The sequence below is a fragment of the Myxine glutinosa genome, chromosome 4 (genome assembly GCF_964187855.1).
Source record: "Myxine glutinosa chromosome 4, kmMyxGlut1.1, whole genome shotgun sequence".
Taxonomy (NCBI): Eukaryota; Metazoa; Chordata; class Myxini; order Myxiniformes; family Myxinidae; genus Myxine; species Myxine glutinosa.
Window position 1 is genome coordinate 52,995,240 of NC_136264.1, and position 20,802 is coordinate 53,016,041.

A 20,802-nucleotide genomic window follows, 5' to 3' on the forward strand; every position below is an offset into this window, starting at 1 on the left:
GTTTGTAGGCCTTGGAGGTGTAAACGGTGGCGGCCCATTGTGGCGGTGTTTTTGGCCTGGCTTCCTGTCCATTTATTCCGAAGTCATTGTCAGGGAAAGGGAATTATTTAATGTTGCGCTAAGGACCTAACTAATGTTTATGTGGTTTGCAGTGCCATAATGGACAAAGGTTTGACTACTAGGTGAGACTCACAGGGGCGTTACCTTTAATCCCTCACTATTTAACACTCGAACCTCCAGGTAGGTCCACAATCATACATCTTCCCCCGACAAACGCCTAAACATCAAGAAATTACATGTAGAGTCCCTGTCACGACAGCCGAATACCTACCTATTCAGATCTACCTAGCTCTAGATGTTGCTCTACCAAATTCATAACAGTACACAGGAATTTCTGACTTCATTTGTAGAGCCCTCGCCCATTGGCTTCAACACTCCAGCAAGCACTCCAACGAAATGGGTGATAAGGAACGGCTGGCTTGGCAAGCGATAGCAAGCTGACTGCTTCTGGTGGAAATGGCCGAGATATTAAAAAAACAGATCGCTGGTAGTGGAGTCAGTGGCATAATCGAGGAAAATGACACTCGGGGCGAATGACAAATTGCAGCCCCCTAGTAACTCACATGCTGAATTAAACACACAGTCTAATGAAATAACTTTATGACAAATCAAACTAAATGCAGTACATTTACAAGTAAACCGTTACACTTTTGTTTTCTGCCTTTCTAAATGGACATTTGCTTCCATGGGCCACGGGAAAATTGTCTTCAGAAGTGTCAATAGATGATACAAATCATACAACAAAACAAATTTGCCGCCTCCCTCTTCCCCCTTAAAGGGGTCATACCAAACACCGCCCGGAGAATTTTTAAAAGGAAATGAACACTTTTTTAGCTCGTCCCGTGCGCAGCAGGAGATGGGGTTTTTGCAATCACTTCTGTGTGTGTGTCAGTCTGTGTGTGTGTGTCAGACTGTGTGTGTGTGTCAGACTGTGTGTGTGTGTCAGTCTGTGTGTGTGTGTCAGTCTGTGTGTGTGTGTCAGTCTGTGTGTGTGTGTCAGTCTGTGTGTGTGTGTCAGTCTGTGTGTGTGTGTCAGTCTGTGTGTGTGTGTCAGTCTGTGTGTGTGTGTCAGTCTGTGTGTGTGTGTCAGTCTGTGTGTGTGTGTCAGTCTGTGTGTGTGTGTCAGTCTGTGTGTGTGTGTCAGTCTGTGTGTGTGTGTCAGTCTGTGTGTGTGTGTCAGTCTGTGTGTGTGTGTCAGTCTGTGTGTGTGTGTCAGTCTGTGTGTGTGTGTCAGTCTGTGTGTGTGTGTCAGTCTGTGTGTGTGTGTCAGTCTGTGTGTGTGTGTCAGTCTGTGTGTGTGTGTCAGTCTGTGTGTGTGTCAGTCTGTGTGTGTGTCAGTCTGTGTGTGTGTCAGTCTGTGTGTGTGTCAGTCTGTGTGTGTGTCAGTCTGTGTGTGTGTCAGTCTGTGTGTGTGTGTGTCAGTCTGTGTGTGTGTGTCAGTCTGTGTGTGTGTGTCAGTCTGTGTGTGTGTGTCAGTCTGTGTGTGTGTGTCAGTCTGTGTGTGTGTGTCAGTCTGTGTGTGTGTGTCAGTCTGTGTGTGTGTGTCAGTCTGTGTGTGTGTGTCAGTCTGTGTGTGTGTGTGTGTGTGTGTGTGTGTGTGTGTGTGTGTGTGTGTGTGTGTGTGTGTATGTCCGTGTGTGTGTGTGGGTATGGCCGTGTATGTCCGTGGATGTGTGCAGTGTCCGTGTCAGGGCTGCAACCTTTTTACCATTTGAGTTTTGTCATCACACTTTCAGCAAAGTTTTATTATGAGAATATGGAGAAGGCAAATAAATAATTTTGTCAGACTTGGCATTTAATATGGAATATTTTTTTTTTCTTGACTTCGGTTTACTTTCTGAACTCGGTATATCAATCTGGTGAGTTTCTTTTACGCTTCGGTGATTTCTTTGTTAAAAGAACCATGTCACTGATTGTCTGTCGCAGCAAGAAGTCAATAACAGGATTATATCACAGGTGGCGTGACAAAATGTACGGACAAGTACATTTGACGATTGGCTTCACAATCGGGTATATAAGGGTTGTTGCGTTCTGTATTCGTGGAAAACAACTGCTGCACGTCTACAAAAGTTATTGCCGCTTCCCCTGGAGATGGTCTGTCAACTCGACAATGCTGTTTGTCATTTATTGGTGGCTTTACGAAATTCCGGTATGAAACAGCGTGCTATTGCTTGGCAGTATGGCATCACTCAAGGACAGGTGTCAAATATCCTGAAACGAAATGCTCAGAGGGGTGTCCCTACTCCAATACCGAGGCCAGGACGTCCCCGCAGAACCACAAGGAGGGATGATCGCCAGCTGCACCGGTTCGTCCGCAATGGCCGTACCAAGTCAACTAATCGGCTTAGGGCTGAGTGGTAGCAACTGACAAATGTGCCTGTATCCAGAAGGCTAGTCACCCAACGACTGGTTCAAGCAGACTATCGTGCCAGGCGTCCCTTGAGAAAGCCACGTCTGACCAGACAACACCGCCAGCGTCGATTGCAGTGTGCCAGAGAGCACCGTCAATGGCAGCCAGGACACTGGAATCACGTGATCTTCAGTGACGAGTCTAGATTTCTGGTCTATCGTCAAGATGGCCGCGTCCGAGTGCGCAGACAAGTGCATGAAGCCCACAACAAAGATTGTATAGTGCCAAGAGTCCAAGCTGGAGGTGGTGGGGTGACCGCTTGGGCTGCTTTTCATGCAGGAGGCAAAACTGACCTGGTTGTTCTGAATGGAAACCTGAACCAGTTCAAGCACAGGGCCATTCTGGAAGAAACATCGCTTCCATTTGTTCGTGCAGCCTTTCGAGGAAACTTTGTCTTCCAAGATGACAATGCACGATTGCACGGCCTCATCATGCTCGCATGATCCAACACTTTCTTGCTGACCGTGGTGTAGAGCATATGCAGTGGCCTGCCATGTCCCCGGATATGAATCCGTTAGAGAACTTGTGGGCAGAATTAACGCGTCAAATCGACAACTTGGACCAGCAGCCGACCTCTGTGCGTGAATTGCAGCAGGCTATTGTCACTGCATGGCAAGCGATTCCTGTCCAAACCTTGGCAAATCTCGTGAACAGCATGCCTCAACGTGTACGTGCTCTCCTGAATGCTCGTGGGGGTTACACGAAGTACTGAAGTGGAATTTTACTGTCCGTAATCCCAGTCGTAATTTAACTTTTGTTTTTGTTAAAAATTTTTTTGCCTAATGTGCAAAATAAAGAGATACTTCTGGAAAACGCACAGAAGTTTAACACAGTACTGTCCGTGAATTGAGTTCGATATCAGTTTACATCACTTTCAAGGATCAATTTATTTGCTTTGAAATGTCAAATGTGGTTTTTGTTTCTTTTAAAGGTCACATTAACAAAATCTAGAATAATTTCAACATAATTCCAATGAACTTTTGGTTCTAAGTCATCTTGAAAAGTAAGTTCACCCCCACAAAAAAAATATTCCATATTAAATGCCAAGTCTGTATATGTATATACTAGCTGAGGTACCCGGCTTCGCCCGGGTTGAATAAGAATAATACAAATATATGACGAAAAGAACATGTATATTTTAGAGCAATATCACAGTACATTTCCTACATGACGTTTTGTCAATTTTCAATTTCTCAAAACCTCTTGGTATACAACATTTCTGGTTTTCTTACTTGGTGCCAAGACATAAAGATTGCTTGGTTTTCCAACCCTCGAGCAGCCCACGTACAGCTCTAGCCATGGGAAGTACCCGGCATTGCCGGGTGGGGGAAGGGAGGGGAGGAGGAAGGGGAGGGGAGGGGAACGGGGGGGGAGGGGAGAAGAGGAGAGGGTGGGAGGGGAGAAGAGGGGGGGGAGGGGAGAAGAGGGGGGGAGGGGAGAAGAGGGGGGAGGGGGAGGGGGAGGGGGAGGGGGGAACGGCTAGCTTGGCAAGCGATAGCAGGCTTTGACTTTTATTTTTACCTCAATGAGGGCTATATATATAGTCCGTGCTTGGAGCCTTCAAGTTCAACATAAAGTTTTTTTAATGAAAAATAATGCAGATGTATAACAATCCACCAATGCAAGTTCAGAAATGAATGCAGATCCTTTACTTTGCGATACAAACGCAATTCCCGCCATTTCCACTCACGATCGAGGCCTCCACAGTGACCGCGCCTCTTCTTCCTCCTACAACTTCGTCTCACTTTTCACTCAAAATGCACGAAATTCTGCCGCATGAAATTATGTAGAGGCCTCGTCGGGGGGATATAAGGTAGATAAGGAAGGCGTTGTAACAGAAGAATCAAAATAAAAGTGGAAGAACATAAGGAAATGGGAGCTATTCTGGACCCACAGTCAAACCCGACAAACCATTGCAATACACCCCGAACGTCTAGCGCCGCCACAAACTACACCATGGAATTGCAGCTGGCGCGGTTTTTTTTAAACCATTGATATTAAAATAAAACATAGCCTAAAACCACCGGGATTTTATGCTGATTCCGAATCTGTCTAAAACGTTTCTCCGATGTGTAGTTCTTGAGTTATAAGTGGACATCCAGACAGACAGCCAGACAGACAGACAGACAGCCAGACAGAGACAGCCAGACAGACAGACAGACAGACAGACAGAGACACACACACACACACACACACACACACACACACACACACACACACCCTTTATATATAGAGATTGTAACGGATTTCAGAATCCTGTAATTGTTGTAAATATCACCCTCTGTCAATTGTAATGATTCTTGTAAATACCTCCATCAATTTGTGTAAAGGTCAAAGGTCGTCCCCTTAGTTAATCCATCGCATGCACGTAGAAAATCATATACCCTTCTAAATAGTTATTTCCTTATTATGTGTTCCAGTTTAAGGCTCTGTTGCCCATTAGTTGACACTGCACTGCACCGAATCGAATAAGATAGGATAGGATCCCTCCGACACCCCCATGGCCTCTAAAAAGCGCCAGTACGGCGGCGTTCGCCGCTACTGCTTTGGGCGGTTTTCTGCGGCGTTCGCCACCGTTGCATTGGGCTGTTTTCTTCACCCCAAAACTCCATTATGCACGCGGTCAACTCGGGGGAGAAGGGCCTGGCCGGCCCATCGTCTTCAGAAGGTGGAGCCAGGAAAGCCCCGAACGACCAACCACAAATCAGTGGGTATGGCTTGGTAGGGCGTGTCGTATAACCCACGGCGCGACGTCCCCACCTCAGATGATTGAGGGAGAGAGATTCGTAAGGGGCCAGACGAGAGAGAGGGAGGACGAATTGCAAGTTCTGTTGAGGTCGAGTGGAGCGAGCAGGGGCAAGCGGGCAGAAAAAGGGCCATGGGGATTGCCCGGCCGAGAATTGCGTATGCAACATCCCAACTTTCCCCTGCTATATAATTGTCCGGTCGCGTCTAACGACACGCGGAGCTGTTTGCCGGGTTTTCGCCTCGACCCCAAAAGCGTGGATCGGAGCGCGCGCTGGGAGCCGGACCTCGACGCCTACCATCTGCCTGGCCCTTTCTCTGCCTTCCCATGCCATCGATCCCTGGCATCCATCTACCCCCATTCGTGTGAGTTCGTTCGTTCTGTCTGTATTGTCCTGGGTTTAAGTTAAGCTTGTATAAGTAGAATTGCACTGTCTTCTTCTTCTTCTTCTTCTGTAAATTATTTTCGTTTTCTTTCCTTCTCCTTGGTTTCTTTGGTTTTGTACAATAGTTAGTAATAAATTCCTGTTCTTCCTACCTTTGCCTTCTTTCCTTCACATCCGTTCGTTTTAGAGTTTTCCATCATTGAACACCTGTGGCACGATTTGGCCAACGCATAAGAATTGGGTTTTAGTACTGCTAATGGTTCGAGCCGCGGGCTGCTAATCCGCTCGGCAAATAACATCTTGCCCGTGGTCTCGAATGAGGTTGCCCACCTGCCTTGTGGAGGGAGCAGGGCGGCTTCAGGAGCGGAGACGGCCAGTGCAAATAGAAGGGGGATTAACCCCCCCCCCCCAACCTCCCCCCCGCTAAGGGGAGTGCCGTGCTCCGTATCCGCAACAATATATACATACATATACATACATATAAATATATATACATACATATAAATACATATACATACATATAAATACATATAAATATATAATATAAATAACTTTTTTTAAATAACTCACAATTCTCTATAAAAAAAGTTGAAATTGACAAAAGTATTTGGTCTCCACAATTCCATATTTCACTGTTAATATTACAGAACCTTTGTTTTTGTTTCAGAACTTAATATATCCTTTTAAATCAGAAAATAAAAATTAATAGAATTGACAAAATTATTGACACCCGAGGCTTAATATTTGGGAGCACAGCCTTTGGACAAAATAACTGCAGTCAAGCGCTTCCTATAGCCATGAATGAGCTTCCTCCACCTCTCTACTGGCAGTTTGGCCCACTCTTCTTGTCCAAACTGCTCCAGTTTTCCCACATTTGAAGGGTGCCTTCTCCAAACTGCTGTTTTCAGATCTCCCCACAGGTGTTCAATAGGATTTAGATCTGGACTCATTGCTGGCCACTTCAGAACAGTCTCAGCGTTTTGGCTTGAACCATTCCTGGGTGCTTTTTGAAGTGTGTTTGGGGTCATTGACCTGTGCAAGACCCATGACCTTTGACGGAGACCCAGCTTTCTGACACTGTTGAACATTGCGCTCCAAAATGCCTTGGTAATCTCCTGATTTCATGATGCCATGCACACATTCAAGGCACCCAGTTCCAGAGGCAGCACAGCAACCCCAAAACATCACTGAACCACCTCAATGTTTAAATGTGGGGAAGGTGTTCTTTTCTTTGAAGGCTTCATTTTGGTTTCTCTAAACATAGAGATGATGTGCTTTACAAAAAAAGCTCTAATTCGGTCTCATCTGTGCACATGATTCTCCCAGAAGGATTTTGGCTTGTTCAGGTGTGTTTTGGAAAACTCCAGCCAGGGTTCTGTCTGTCTGTCTGTCTGTGTCTGTCTGGAGATGGACTCGTAGCCTTGAGATTGTCCATGCTTCGCTACAATCCTGTGTCTGATCTGTTCCGACAATTCTCTGGTTTTCTTTCTTTTCTCCATGCTCAATGCGGTACACACAGTGACACAAAACAGCAAAATGACTCCTTTTTTTTTTTCATTCAAACTGGTTGAATGAGTGCTTTTTTATATTGCAGGCACCTGCAACTCACCACAGGTGAGTTCAATTCCAGCGTAAAGGAGAATCACCTGCTTGAAATATAATTATTTCTAAACTTCGAAAAGGTACCAATAATATTGTCCAGACCATTTTAGGATTTCTGTGTGGAATAAGCTAAGATTAAGCAATTTCTTCAGCGTTTTTGTTTTGTTCCACTGCAAACCAAAGAACTACATATGAGGACTAGCAGAAGTACCCGGCATTGCCGGGAGAGCGAGCCCCTTGGTAAAGCGAGCTATTTTTTTTTTCATAGCGTCATAGCGTCATAGCGTTCATAGCGTCATAGCGTTCATAGCATTTCATAATTACCCTTGATTTTTTTTTTCATAGCGTCATAGCGTTCATAGCATTTCATAATTACCCTTGATTTTTTTTTTCATAGCGTCATATCGTTCATAGCGTCATATCGTTCATAGCGTCATATCGTTCATAGCGTCATATCGTTCATAGCGTCATATCGTTCATAGCGTCATATCGTTCATAGCGTCATATCGTTCATAGCGTCATATCGGTCATATCGTCATATCGTTCATAGCGTCATATCGTTCATAGCGTCATATCGTTCATAGCGTCATATCGTTCATAGCGTCATATCGTTCATATCGTTCATAGCGTCATAGCGTCATATCGTTCATAGCGTCATATCGTTCATAGCGTCATATCGTTCATAGCGTCATATCGTTCATAGCGTCATATCGTTCATAGCGTCATATCGTTCATAGCGTCATATCGTTCATAGCGTCATATCGTTCATAGCGTCATATCGTTCATAGCGTCATATCGTTCATAGCGTCATATCGTTCATAGCGTCATATCGTTCATAGCGTCATATCGTTCATAGCGTCATATCGTTCATAGCGTCATATCGTTCATAGCGTCATATCGTTCATAGCGTCATATCGTTCATAGCGTCATATCGTTCATAGCGTCATATCGTTCATAGCGTCATATCGTTCATAGCGTCATATCGTTCATAGCGTCATATCGTTCATAGCGTCATATCGTTCATAGCGTCATATCGTTCATAGCGTCATATCGTTCATAGCGTCATATCGTTCATAGCGTCATATCGTTCATAGCGTCATATCGTTCATAGCGTCATATCGTTCATAGCGTCATATCGTTCATAGCGTCATATCGTTCATAGCGTCATATCGTTCATAGCGTCATATCGTTCATAGCGTCATATCGTTCATAGCGTCATATCGTTCATAGCGTCATATCGTTCATAGCGTCATATCGTTCATAGCGTCATATCGTTCATAGCGTCATATCGTTCATAGCGTCATATCGTTCATAGCGTCATATCGTTCATAGCGTCATATCGTTCATAGCGTCATATCGTTCATAGCGTCATATCGTTCATAGCGTCATATCGTTCATAGCGTCATATCGTTCATAGCGTCATATCGTTCATAGCGTCATATCGTTCATAGCGTCGTATCGTTCATAGCGTCGTATCGTTCATAGCGTCATATCGTTCATATCGTTCATAGCGTCATATCGTTCATAGCGTCATATCGTTCATAGCGTTCATAGCGTCATATCGTTCATAGCGTCATATCGTCCATAGCGTCATATCGTTCATAGCGTTATCACGTGATCGCTCTGAGCGAATCAGCGCCCACATGCTCTGATTCCGTGCGCTGAAATGCGCTGAGGTAAATATGAATAAAAAATATGGATCGTCAAATATTTTGAGTTCGGCCATGTTCGTCCCAGGCTCAATGGCCATGTCTATGCCAAATATCAAGTACGTAAGCCTCTCCGTTTAGGAGTCTATCGGTAACATCACACACACACACACACACACACACACACACACACACACACACACACACACACACACACACACACACACACACACACACACACACACACACACAATGTTTTATATATATAGATACCAAATATATTTTTTAGTTGCAACAATTTTCTGGAAGAAATGGTGCATTATTTGAAAATAGTGCAAGGGTGCCAATATATTTGGCCACAACTGTACATACATATATACAGTCGGACCCCGCTATTCATGGTTCCGCTATTCGCGGGTTCCGCATATTCGCGGTTGATAAAATGTGACCCGTTTCTCTATTTGCAGAAAAGTGTCCCACAAATTCGCAGTTTTTTTCTATCCGCGGCCGTGTACCACAAAATTCACGGTTTTTCGGGGGCGTAAAAAAATCTTTTTTCACAAGCCGCCAGCTCGACACATTTATAAAACCCATCTTTCGCCAGCCAGGCACAAAGCAGCTGGATATACACAAGAAAACATCTACGAGCCGCGAGTTGGACCTGCTTTTACATTCACTGCTGCGTGCTTTGCGTTTTCATTGCTTGCGCGGGATATCCCATCATGCACACTGTGCACAGCTTCACGTGATATTCTGCCAGTTGCATAACACATCATACCCGCGAGTTACTGTACAGAATAAAAACACTCCACAGTATCTATTAGTGAAATTAGCTGCCTCCCTTTTCCCATTGAAACAGCATGCATTTGCGGATTTTCATCGACCATCGCGAATTATCGCCGACATTTGTGGGTTTTGCCTCACCATTTCCGGGACTTTCGTCGACATTCGCGGATTATCGTTGTGCGTGGCTGTTTAGGTCCTTTATGATATCCCTAAAAACAGCAAGGCTCCTGTTTGCCTGTCTGTCAGTCAAACAAAAATAATTCCAGACAGACTAAAAAAATACCTTACTCTCTGCGCATGTGCAATCGGGGTGAGACTCCATACAATTTGCCAAATTCAGACCCAATGTACTGCTAAATTGCAGGATCGTGTTCCAACTCATGTTTGACAGTGTTCAAAATATAGCATTCAATTGAAATATAAATAGTTCCTCAATCATAAATTGTCATTGACAGACTGAACCAATTGCTTAACCACAAATTTTTTGCTTCACGAAACAGTCATGGGGTGCACACATTCTTAACCCATACATCAACATCAAACATGTATTCCGAATTCTAACCTATCCACAGGCCAATACAGGTACAGCCATGCTGGTTGCCATGATGCAACTCATGTTCTCTTAATGAAGTAATCTGACTCTATCCCCTCAGCATTTTGTTCTCAAATTGCCAGACTTACAATTTAATGTCTGCCCCCATTTCCGTTACAGAATCACAAGCTACATCTTTGTACCTTCACAAAGCTACTCTCAAACTTCCCACTGCACCAAGTTTGCACTCATCTCCCGTTAGTGAAGGAGGGAACTTAACCACGTTTACTCCAGTCATGCACTGAATGCACTTTCAGGTGGAAGTCTCAGACCTCCACTTCACTGGATTTGAGCTATTCTCAAATTGAGCTGTTCCCCCTTCTCAAACCAAAATAAAGTTTCCATTTGTGGCCTCTTTTCCCACATTGATAATATCTGACAAATGGCACTCTCGGTCATCTACATGAGCCTGCTGATCCTTGCTTCTGTTGGAATAATCAAAATAGATAGGTTTACTTGTTTTTTTCCGATAATGAACCAGATGATAATTCAGCATTTAACTGTTGAAAATGTTGTCGTTCTTTCACAACCCCAAATATTCCAACCTTGTGGGGATGGGCCAGGGAAAGCTTGGCCCAAGTCTGTCATGAACCGGCTGGTCCAGCCTTAGATTCAACTAAGTTGGTTAGTGCAGGAATTTGTAATTTGTTCAGGATGCCGGCAAAAACTCACCTACTCTTCCCGAAAGATACCATGGGATAACGTCACCAACTAATGCTGGCAGGCAGGATGCCAAGTTTAGCATCCATCCGAGGGACAGCGAACAATGATACCTCACCCCACATGTGGGACACTAGGATGACAGTTCATAACTGGGCCGAAATTTCACCATTTCTAAGAAAGACATCTAATTTGTCACCACCCTAATGGTATGCATTGTGAAGCGATGCAGGTATAACTGAAAGAGCCCTTCAAAGCTTTATGGAATTGCCCCCACACACCAGTTTTTGCATCGACTTCCTTGTTCTGGTTGATGAGCAAAAACCGGGGACTCTTGGGGCAGAAGGGCAGCGCCACCGCTTGCAAAACAGCTGGAATGATGGCAAGGCCAAGTAGTACAGGCCATAGAGCTTCAGAACCAAAGATGAAATTTAATCCCAGGACCTGAAAAAAAAGAAGAAAAAAAAAAAGCAGGAATGTGAGGGTACTTTACATCGGATTTAAAGCAGCTTGTTTTTGAAGCAACAGAGAATGGTTGAAGTACAATACCAAATTGACATTTAAAAAAAATGTTTAAATGCCAATATCAGATTTTACCTTATCAAATTGGTGGAAAATCTGCAGTCATATGGGATATTTTTCAGTCGACGTACGGAAAATAAAGTTTGGCCAGGATCACAGAAACATATGGGAAAGACCATAGGTGCTCACCTGGTGGAATAAACAGTATACTACACTGACTAAAGGTATTATATACCAATGTCAATGGTTTCTAGAAGACAAGGCAGCATGTAGAATCATACTAACATAATCATGACTTTAAACAAAGAAAACAAATACCAATTTTGGGGGGCAACCCCTCCCCACCCCATATACACCCTGAGACTCCAATTTTTTAATGCTTTGAACAAACATTGGTAAATCACAGGTGATTAAGGTTGTGGTGAAGTTTCAATGAAATTGTGTATGTAGTTTCAGAGAAAGAGCAAGTATCTACTTTGGGGGAAGGCAACATGCCATATGTGTGTTCATTTACCAAGTTTCTTGTGGAAAGATCACTAAGTGGGTTAAGCATTCGAGCAAGCACTCCATTCAAAACCCTTAAGGAATGGCTGGTTTGGCAAGACGCTAGCTAGCTGCTTGGTAAATGAGCACACCCACAACCCTTGTGGGGTTATATAGATTACAGTAGATCTTTGCTCAGTTCTGAAAGTAAAACTTACCTCACAGATGCCGGGATTCCTCCAAATTTTTGTTTAATGTTATAAGCAGCATTAGCGACTGTTTGATAAGCCAATCATATGTTTGTGGTTTATAAAATTGTACAAGCCCGGCTATGCTGCTGTTAGACTTTTGGTCTTGTTTTTAATGCTATGAACAAACTTTAGTCACAACATAACAAATATCATTTGTGCCAAATTTGGTCACAATCCCATCAGCGGTTTCGGAGAAGTTGCAAGTGTTTACAGAAAGACGGACGCAGCATCGCATAAGCTCCCCTGAACTTCGTTTCAGGTGAGCCAATACGAGTTCCCTTACAAGGAACTTCAATGCAAGAGGCCACTCGGCCCATCAAAGCATCCTTTTTAAATACTGAGCCTCAAGCAAGGAAGCAGCATGTACCATCAAAAAAAAAAAAAATTGGTACGACATGGTTGGGGTCTCAAACCACCGACCTCCCAACCACAGTATGGTTAAAAGCACCGGTGTAATTGGGATCCCAGCACAATGTTTCAGCACAATGTCTCAAAAATTGGCACAATGTGGTGAATGGCATCAATCAGAGTGAAACAGACATCTTATGTCGCTGAACACCATCTACTTTTCAGTCTACATTTGAAAATTAAGCTTCAATGGGAGAAGATAAATGATTTGATGGTATGATACCAGGTTTTTAATGAAACTAACAATACATTATATACGGGCAGTGCTGGGCGGGGAGCCGCCAACGTGACAGCAACGTATAGAATACTTTCAGGGTTCGTAAAAAAGCAAAACAATGAAAACCATTGACAACATTGGGAAGTTGTGGCATGAAATTACATCGTCAAATATATGGTGAAAAACATGCCTGAATGTGTCAATAGCTTCCAAGGTTTTGAAGAGGCAGGCCCAGAAATTCAACATGACATGGTGTGGCTGATCACTCAAGTTGGGTTTGCCGACAGTTGGTTTTGGACATGGTGGAGCTGCTCGAGTCTCATGGAGGACGTATCTAATGAGGATCTGATGCAGCTGGACCACTAAGCTATACAAGGGGATGCTACCGAAGATGGGGGGGTGGGGTGGAGGTGTGAGACATGGGCAGGGACAACACATATGGCTGAGGTCAAGTGTAAGGCCATTTGAATGGGTCTTGTGCGGTTACCCCCACCCTCTTCCAGCCCAGCACACCTCCAAACACGACACAGATTTTTTAACAAATGTTTGCAAATCTATGCTGGTCTAGTAATTTAGAGCCTGGTGTTCAGCCATAGATCTGGATACCCATTCAGACTTTGTCTTTCAGCCCTCAGAAACCATAAACTGCTAAATTTCTGCATGCATAAACTACTAAAGTTCCCCCTCCATCCCCTCCCTCACCTCAAACGGCTACACGGCTGACTCCGCACGTGAAAAAGCTGAATGCCTCAACTCTGTGTTTGCTTCTAAATCTTGTCCCAAACCCATCCCTCTCTGTACCCACCGTACCCAGTCGTACCCAGCTGCTCCTGGTCTCTGTGTCCTTTCCTCCTGACAAGGTGGAAAAGTTTCTGTCAACTCTCGGCTCTGATTCTGCAACTGGACCGGACGGCATCAGCCCACGGGTCCTAAAATCCTGTTCTACTGCTCTTTCACTCCCTCCCTCTGTTCTCTTCACCCTCTTTTGCTCAAGGTCATCTGCCATCTGCTTGGAAATCAGCCAACATCACCGCTTTGCACAAAAAAGGTGCAAAAACAGATCCTAGCAACTACAGACCAATCAGCCTTCTCCCAATTATCAGCAAAGTCATGGAATCCATCATTGCTTCAGATATGAAATCTTTCCTCTTCTCCAATGGCTTGATCTCTGATCATCAATTTGGTTTCAGACCTGGTCACTCTACTCTGGACATGCTGCTTCTGCTTTCTCAACAATGGATGGAGGTCCTCAATGCCAAACAGGAAATTAGAGCTGTCTCCCTTAACATATCACGTGCCTTCGATACAGTCTGGCACCCCGCTCTGCTCACCAAACTCTCCTCCTTTGGTATCCATGGAAATCTCCACGCATGGCTGGCGGACTTCCTCTCTAGTCGTAGTCAACGTGTGGCCCTGAATGGGTTTCTCTCATCTCCTCTTCCTGTTCAGGCTGGAGTTCCGCAAGGCAGTGTTCTGGGCCCTGTGCTTTTTCTGGTCTTCATCAATGATCTCTCCGACCCTCTTGAAAATCCTCTCTATCTCTTTGCTGAAGACTCTACTCTCTGTCGCTCCATTCCTCATCCCTCAGATCGGCAGTCTGCAGCCTCCTTTCTCTGCAGACCTGGACAAAATCACAGACTGGGCAAATAAGTGGAGCATGTCTTTCAATCCTGACAAATCTCACACTCTTACGATGTCTCTCCGAAAAGACCAACTGGACAACACTCCCATCCACTTTCTGAATAATCCTCTCCAAGAAGTTCTGTCACTCAAACTTTTGGGTCTCACTATCTGCCATGATCTTTCCTGGGAAAACCACATTTCAAATCTGGCCTCCAAAGCCAGTCGCCGACTGGGCATCCTCCGTCATGCGAAGTCCTTCCTTGGCACACCCGAGCTCCTCACCACATACAAGGCTTTCATCCGCAGCTCAATGGAATACTGCTCTCCCCTCTAGGCTGGTGCTCCTCCTCACACCTAGCTCGTCTTCACGCTGTTGAAACCATAGCGTTCAGAATAATTGGAATCTCCCGCGATGAAGCTAACTCCAAGGGCCTTTCACTCACTCACCACAGGCAGGTTGGTGGTCTTTCCGTCTTCTAACGACTCCTCTCTGGCCTTGCCCCCCTTGCTCTCTCTGGGCTCTGTCCCCCAAATATTCCTACAGGTCACACAAGATCTGCCTGCAACCCTCTTATGGTTAAACTGCCAAAATCAAGACTCTCTGCTCACCTTCACTCCTTCATTCCTCTTTTCTCCCACCTCTGGAACAAACTACCTCACTCTCTTCAATCCCACTCCACCCTCCAGGTCTTTAAAACAGCTGTTCACCACCAACTCTTATCTTCCCCCATCCAAAACCTTGATCTTTTCTACCCCCGCTAATTTCACGCCAAATCCACTTTTTTGAAATACCAACTTCTGTCCTGGAAGTCCTTGGTGTCCTTGTGTTTTATACTTCTCCCACCCCCCCCCCCCCTTCCCACGCCTCCTCCCCCCAAGCCCCCTCCCTCCCACGCATCTCCCTGCTCTCAAATGTTGTTTGTGTGCTTCCCCTTCTCTCCCCATCTTGTCTTCCCCTCCCTCTTTTTATATATTTTGTTTGGCTGGTTGATTTGTTTGTGAAATAAATGTTAGCTCTTTCACGAGCCTCGATTCAGTGCACAAAAAAAAAAAAAATGGACATTTTATTCACAACGCACATGCTGAGAAAAATAGCCTTTGGGTTGTCCAATGGGTGACTTCACAGACAGATAAATCAGCGTGGCATGAAAGCAAGACTTTTGAGGTGGAACATTGTGCTTAACAGAACATTTCAGTGAAATACTGTAGTCGCTGCCCAGAAATGCTTGGGTGCATCCTGACCTGTGAAGCGAGGATGCCAAACACAATCGCCAGCTGGTGTATTGTGCCCACAGCACCACGGAGGTTCGTTGGAGAAATCTCGCCAAGGTACAGAGGCACAAATCCTGTCGCCAGGCCTGGTGTAGTGGAGTGGAAAGATCAGAGGGTCTTTCAAAACATTTCTTCACTTACACAATCTTCAAGTTCCAACATAAAAACACAGTAAAACCTCACAGCCAGAATTCACAGGAAGTTCGAAAGGATCAAAGAATTAGATATTTTTAAAAGTTCATTAGCAAAGCATGGAAGTAGGTACTTGTGTGGAACAATCAGGTGCTTTTTGCACAGTAATAAACTCCAGCTGCAGTCATCCTATCAATCACAGAAATTCACTATATTTGTGTTTAGTGTGTTTTACCTGTTTAAAAGAAACAACAGGAAACAAAGCTGTTGATGGTATCTCAAAGAAGAATTGCACAAAAAAACCGATCACTTTGGCTACCAAAGGCAAAATTTTGAAACCAAGAAGGCATGAACATTCGATCCATCATGGTGTTATAACTCAATGGGAAATCCACAGTACACAATGTTAAATATGCCAAGGTGAAACGTCTTAGATGTCATATGCAGTTTTTTGGTATGCATGATAAATGAAGTAATTAAGTAATTAATTTGTTTGTGAAGACGCTGAAAAGGCACAAGATCTTCAACCTGAAGCCAAATTCTGATGTGCGTCAATCCTAGCTTCTCAGTGGATAACCTTCCACATCAAATCTCCGACTATTTAATGTTGTGGATACTATTTAATACTATTTAATGTTGCATGTAGCAAGCTGGAAACAATCTTATGAAACAAGCGTTACGCCTAGGTCCCCCGTCGGTGAAGTGATGTGAGTTGACAAAGTGGAAGATGCAGGAAACATGGAAGAGTCGATAATATTTGCGAGGGGGTTGGAGACACACCCACACACCAGATTAGAAGTTAGTAGTTCGTTTATTTTTCAAGATATTCCGCTCACAAGGTTCAGACATATATGGTGGCGGCCATCTTAGATTTTGACATGGCGACCCAATTTTCAATAGCATTCTTCCTTATGCCTAGATACAGTCGCACACCAGATTAGAAGTGAGTAGTTCGTTTATTTTTCAAGATATTCCGCTCACAAGGTTCAGACATATATGGTGGCGGCCATCTTGGATTTTGACATGGCGACCCAATTTTCAATAGCGTTCTTTCTTATGCGTAGATACACCCACACACCAGATTAGAAGTTAGTAATTCGTTTATTTTTCAAGATATTCCGCTCACAAGGTTCAACACACGCACGCACGGGAAAACCATAGTCCCCCTTTCGCTCCGCGGTGCGACAGGGGACAACAAGCCTATCACTATATCATCCAGCTAAGTGAGGTTGTATGTTCCACATTCTTTTTTTTATTGTAAAGCTCTGAAATGTTGATCGACATGAAAAGTTGGAGATTAAAAACATAAACAAGCAACTCAAACCCACGCCTTTTGTGTCACGGGGCACAGGTCCGCATCCAAAATTTGACAATATAATTGTTCATGAAAACACAGCAACTTTTGCCAATTCTCACCCAAGCCTTTTTCTGTTCGAATGTTTTATGTCAGACGCCATTCAGATACATTTATTGAAGTTCAATTTATATTCAGATACATAAAAGATCTCGCGAGATCTCGCGAGATCACGGCGAGGTCACGTCTTTTCGAAGCTGCTCCATGCGCTCACGCTCTCGAAGCTAAGTGATCTATCAAAATCGTGTTTTTGTCGAGACTATCTATCTTTCGGTGTGTGTACCTATAGCGTATGTTTTGGAAAATTTTCGGTGCTAATTTTTCGTACATGTATACACAATCGTCGGTTAATGGTATCGAGTATTCTGCGGCCTAGTACTCGTAGGCTTAGACTACCGTACCGTCTCCGACCTTGTGGTTTCGTTTTTCTCTCAGCATTCGTCAAATGCGCTGAAATTATTTTTCGTTCTCTGTTTCGTACCAGTCGTTCACCCCGTACCTCCTTGTTTAATATCTGTACTCGCAAAAAAAAAAAAAAACCCCCCCCCAAAATTTTTTTCCTTCCCGGGTCTTATTCGTTTATTTGTTGTTCTTTTTGTTCGTTCGTTCTTCGTTCGCGATCACGCGGTTTAGAAATGTATAATCTCTCCCCTGAACAACTATTTTCTCTCATATATTATAACACCCTTTTCTTCTTTTCCTACAAAAGGATGCTTTCGTCTTGCTCACCAAATCTATTCATTCCAAAAAATATATACAATACCATCTCTTACAGTTCCTCCTTTCTACATTCCCTAAACTATCCAGAACTCCACCCCTCCCCCAGTGTCCTCAAACGTATTTTTGACTCGAAGGTCTCAAACTCATTTTGCAAAAAATGTTCGTTTCCCATGAATCGTACACTTTTCAAAATCCAATCTCACCCCTCCCCTCCAAATCCTCCCCATCACCCATCCCTTTCAAATCTCCCCCCTTGCCCCTTCCCTCCCCTCCCTCCTAAACTCCCCCCACACCCCTCCCCTCCGAGACTCTCCCTCACTCCTCCCCTCCTAGACCCCTCTCACCCCTCCTCCTCAAAGCATCCTCCCTGCTTCTTCCCCCTTCCAACTTCCACCTTCATCTCCCCAAACCTTCTGCCTCGCTCTTCCCCCTCCTCAAATAACACCTCACTGTGCCTCACCCAATCTCCATCAAACCTTTTGTCCGCCCCATTCTTCCCTTTCTCCAAGCTATTCTGAAATCTCTGAAATCTCTGACACACCTTCAACAGCTCTCCCTACCTCTTCCTCCTCTTCCACATCTTACCCTACCCCTCCCCCCCCTGTTCTGGACCCGATGCTCCCCCTTCCTCTTCATTAACGGTATGGACCTCAAACATCCGGGGCCTTCGCTCAAACTTGACTGACCTCTCCATACAGGTTGCTTCTGACAAACCAGATGTGATCTGCTGAACAGAAACTTTCCTCCTTCATGATGTCTCTGATGCCTTGGTATCTCTCCCAGGTTACTCCCTCCTCCGGTATGATAGACCTGAGCCTCGTCCTGGAGGTGGGGTTGCTATCTTTATAAAAAAACTCTTCCTCACTCGCCCTCCACTGCCCTCTCTCCACCTCACCCCCAGGAATACCTTTGGCTACGGCTTCCCCTTCGCTCCCACCTTTTGTTCATATGTGTGTTGTACCGTCCACCAAACAGCGATGACTCCATCTACATCTCACTGTCTGATAATATGGACCAACTTCTATCTACCCATCCCAACTCTCTCTTCCTCATATGTGGTGATTTCAATTGTCACCATGCCAGTTGGCTGGGTGTGGGTACCTCTCTCACCAGCCATGGCTCTTCAGCAAAGGACTTCTGCGACTCACTGGGACTGACACAATCTGTCAATTTCCCGACCCGGATCTCAGTCAACGGAGCATCTTCTCTTCTGGATTTGGTTATGACAAACTTCCCTGAAAATGTCTGCTGCTCTTCTTCTGCTCCAATCGGCTCATCTGATCATGTGCTTGTCAAAGTGGACATCTCTCTGACCATTCTCAGAGAGCCTCCTCAGCGTCGACGAGTCTGGCATTTCACTCAGGCCAACTGGCACGGTCTTCAAGCAGCCATCAATCATCTGGACTGGTCTCCCATCTCTACCGCCTCTGACATCAACTCATCCTGGGAATTCTTTCAAAGTAAATTGCTCTCTCTCATGCACAGATTTATACCATCTCGTCTTCAGTTGTCATACCCTTCCTCCCGTCCATGGTACACGGAATCTTGTGGTGAGGCTGTTGCCCTGAAACAACTTGCTTTCGTCTCCTGGAAAGCAAATCCAACGGAAGGAAATCTCATTTCCTTTCACAAAGCCCGAAACAAGTGTGTGTCCACCCTCAGGAGAGCCAGGAAACAATATCTCACCATTCTCAAGACCAAACTCTCTTATCTGTCTCCCTCTTCCAAATCCTGGTGGCATCTGGTCAAATCTGTTTCTGGTGTTTGTTCCCCCTCCATCCCCTCCCTCACCACAAACGGCTTAACGGCTGACTCCGCACGTGAAAAAGCTGAATGCCTCAACTCTGTGTTTGCCTCTAAATCTTGTGTCCCAAACCCATCCCTCTCTGTACCCACCGTACCCAGTCGTACCCAGCTGCTCCTGGACTCTGTGTCCTTTCCTCCTGACAAAGTGGAAAAGTTTGTCAAACCTCCACTCTGATTCTGCAACTGGTCCTGACGGCATCAGCCCACGGGTCCTAAAATCATGTTCTTCTGCTCTTTCACTCCCTCTTTCTGTTCTCTTCACCCTCTCTTTTGCTCAAGGTCATCTGCCATCTGCTTGGAAATCAGCCAACATCACCGGTTTGCACAAAAAAGGTGCAAAAACAGATCCCAGCAACTACAGACCAATCAGCCTTCTCCCAATTATCAGCAAAGTCATGGAATCCATCATTGCTTCAGATATTAAATCTTTCCTCTTCTCCAATGGCTTGATCTCTGATCATCAATTTGGTTTCAGACCTGGTCACTCTACTCTGGACATGCTGCTTCTGCTTTCTCAACAATGGATGGAGGTCCTCAACGCCAAACAGGAAATTAGAGCGGTCTCCCTTGACATTTCACGTGCCTTCGATACGGTCTGGCACCCTGCTCTGCTCACCAAACTCTCCTCCTTTGGTATCCATGGAAATCTCCACGCATGGCTGGCGGACTTCCTCTCTGGTCGTTGTCAACGTGTGGCCCTGAATGGGTTTCTCTCATCTCCTCTTCCTGTTCAGGCTGGAGTTCCCCAAGGTAGTGTTCTGGGCCCTGTGCTTTTTCTGGTCTTCATCAATGATCTCTCCGACCCTCTTGAAAATCCTCTCTATCTCTTTGCTGACGATTCTACTCTCTGTCGCTCCATTCCTCATCCCTCAGATCGGCAGTCTGCAGCCTCCTCACTCTCTGCAGACCTGGACAAAATCACAGACTGGTCAAACAAGTGGAACATGTCTTTCAATCCTGACAAATCTCACACTCTTACAATGTCTCTCCGAAAGGACCGACTGGACAACCTCCCATCTACTTTCTCAACAATCCTCTCCAAGAAGTTCTGTCGCTCAAGCTTTTGGGTCTCACTATCTGCCATGATCTTTCTTGGGAAAACCCCATTTCCAAGCTGGCCTCCA

General features: G+C 44.9%; 1 protein-coding gene across 3 annotated transcripts in view; it reads right to left on the bottom strand.

Moving 5' to 3' along the window:
• The window catches only part of LOC137424648 (solute carrier family 2, facilitated glucose transporter member 1), a 101,604-nt gene that overhangs the window by 23,061 nt on the left and 57,741 nt on the right, over window positions 1–20,802 (bottom strand). For all 3 annotated transcript variants that reach the window (XM_068112338.2, XM_068112336.2, XM_068112340.2), the window contains exons 5-6: window positions 15,637–15,752; window positions 11,172–11,334 (exon numbers count right to left, since the gene is read on the bottom strand). In XM_068112338.2, coding sequence (XP_067968439.2) covers window positions 11,172–11,334; window positions 15,637–15,752 — 279 coding nt within the window. The remainder of the gene's footprint in view (window positions 1–11,171; window positions 11,335–15,636; window positions 15,753–20,802) is intronic.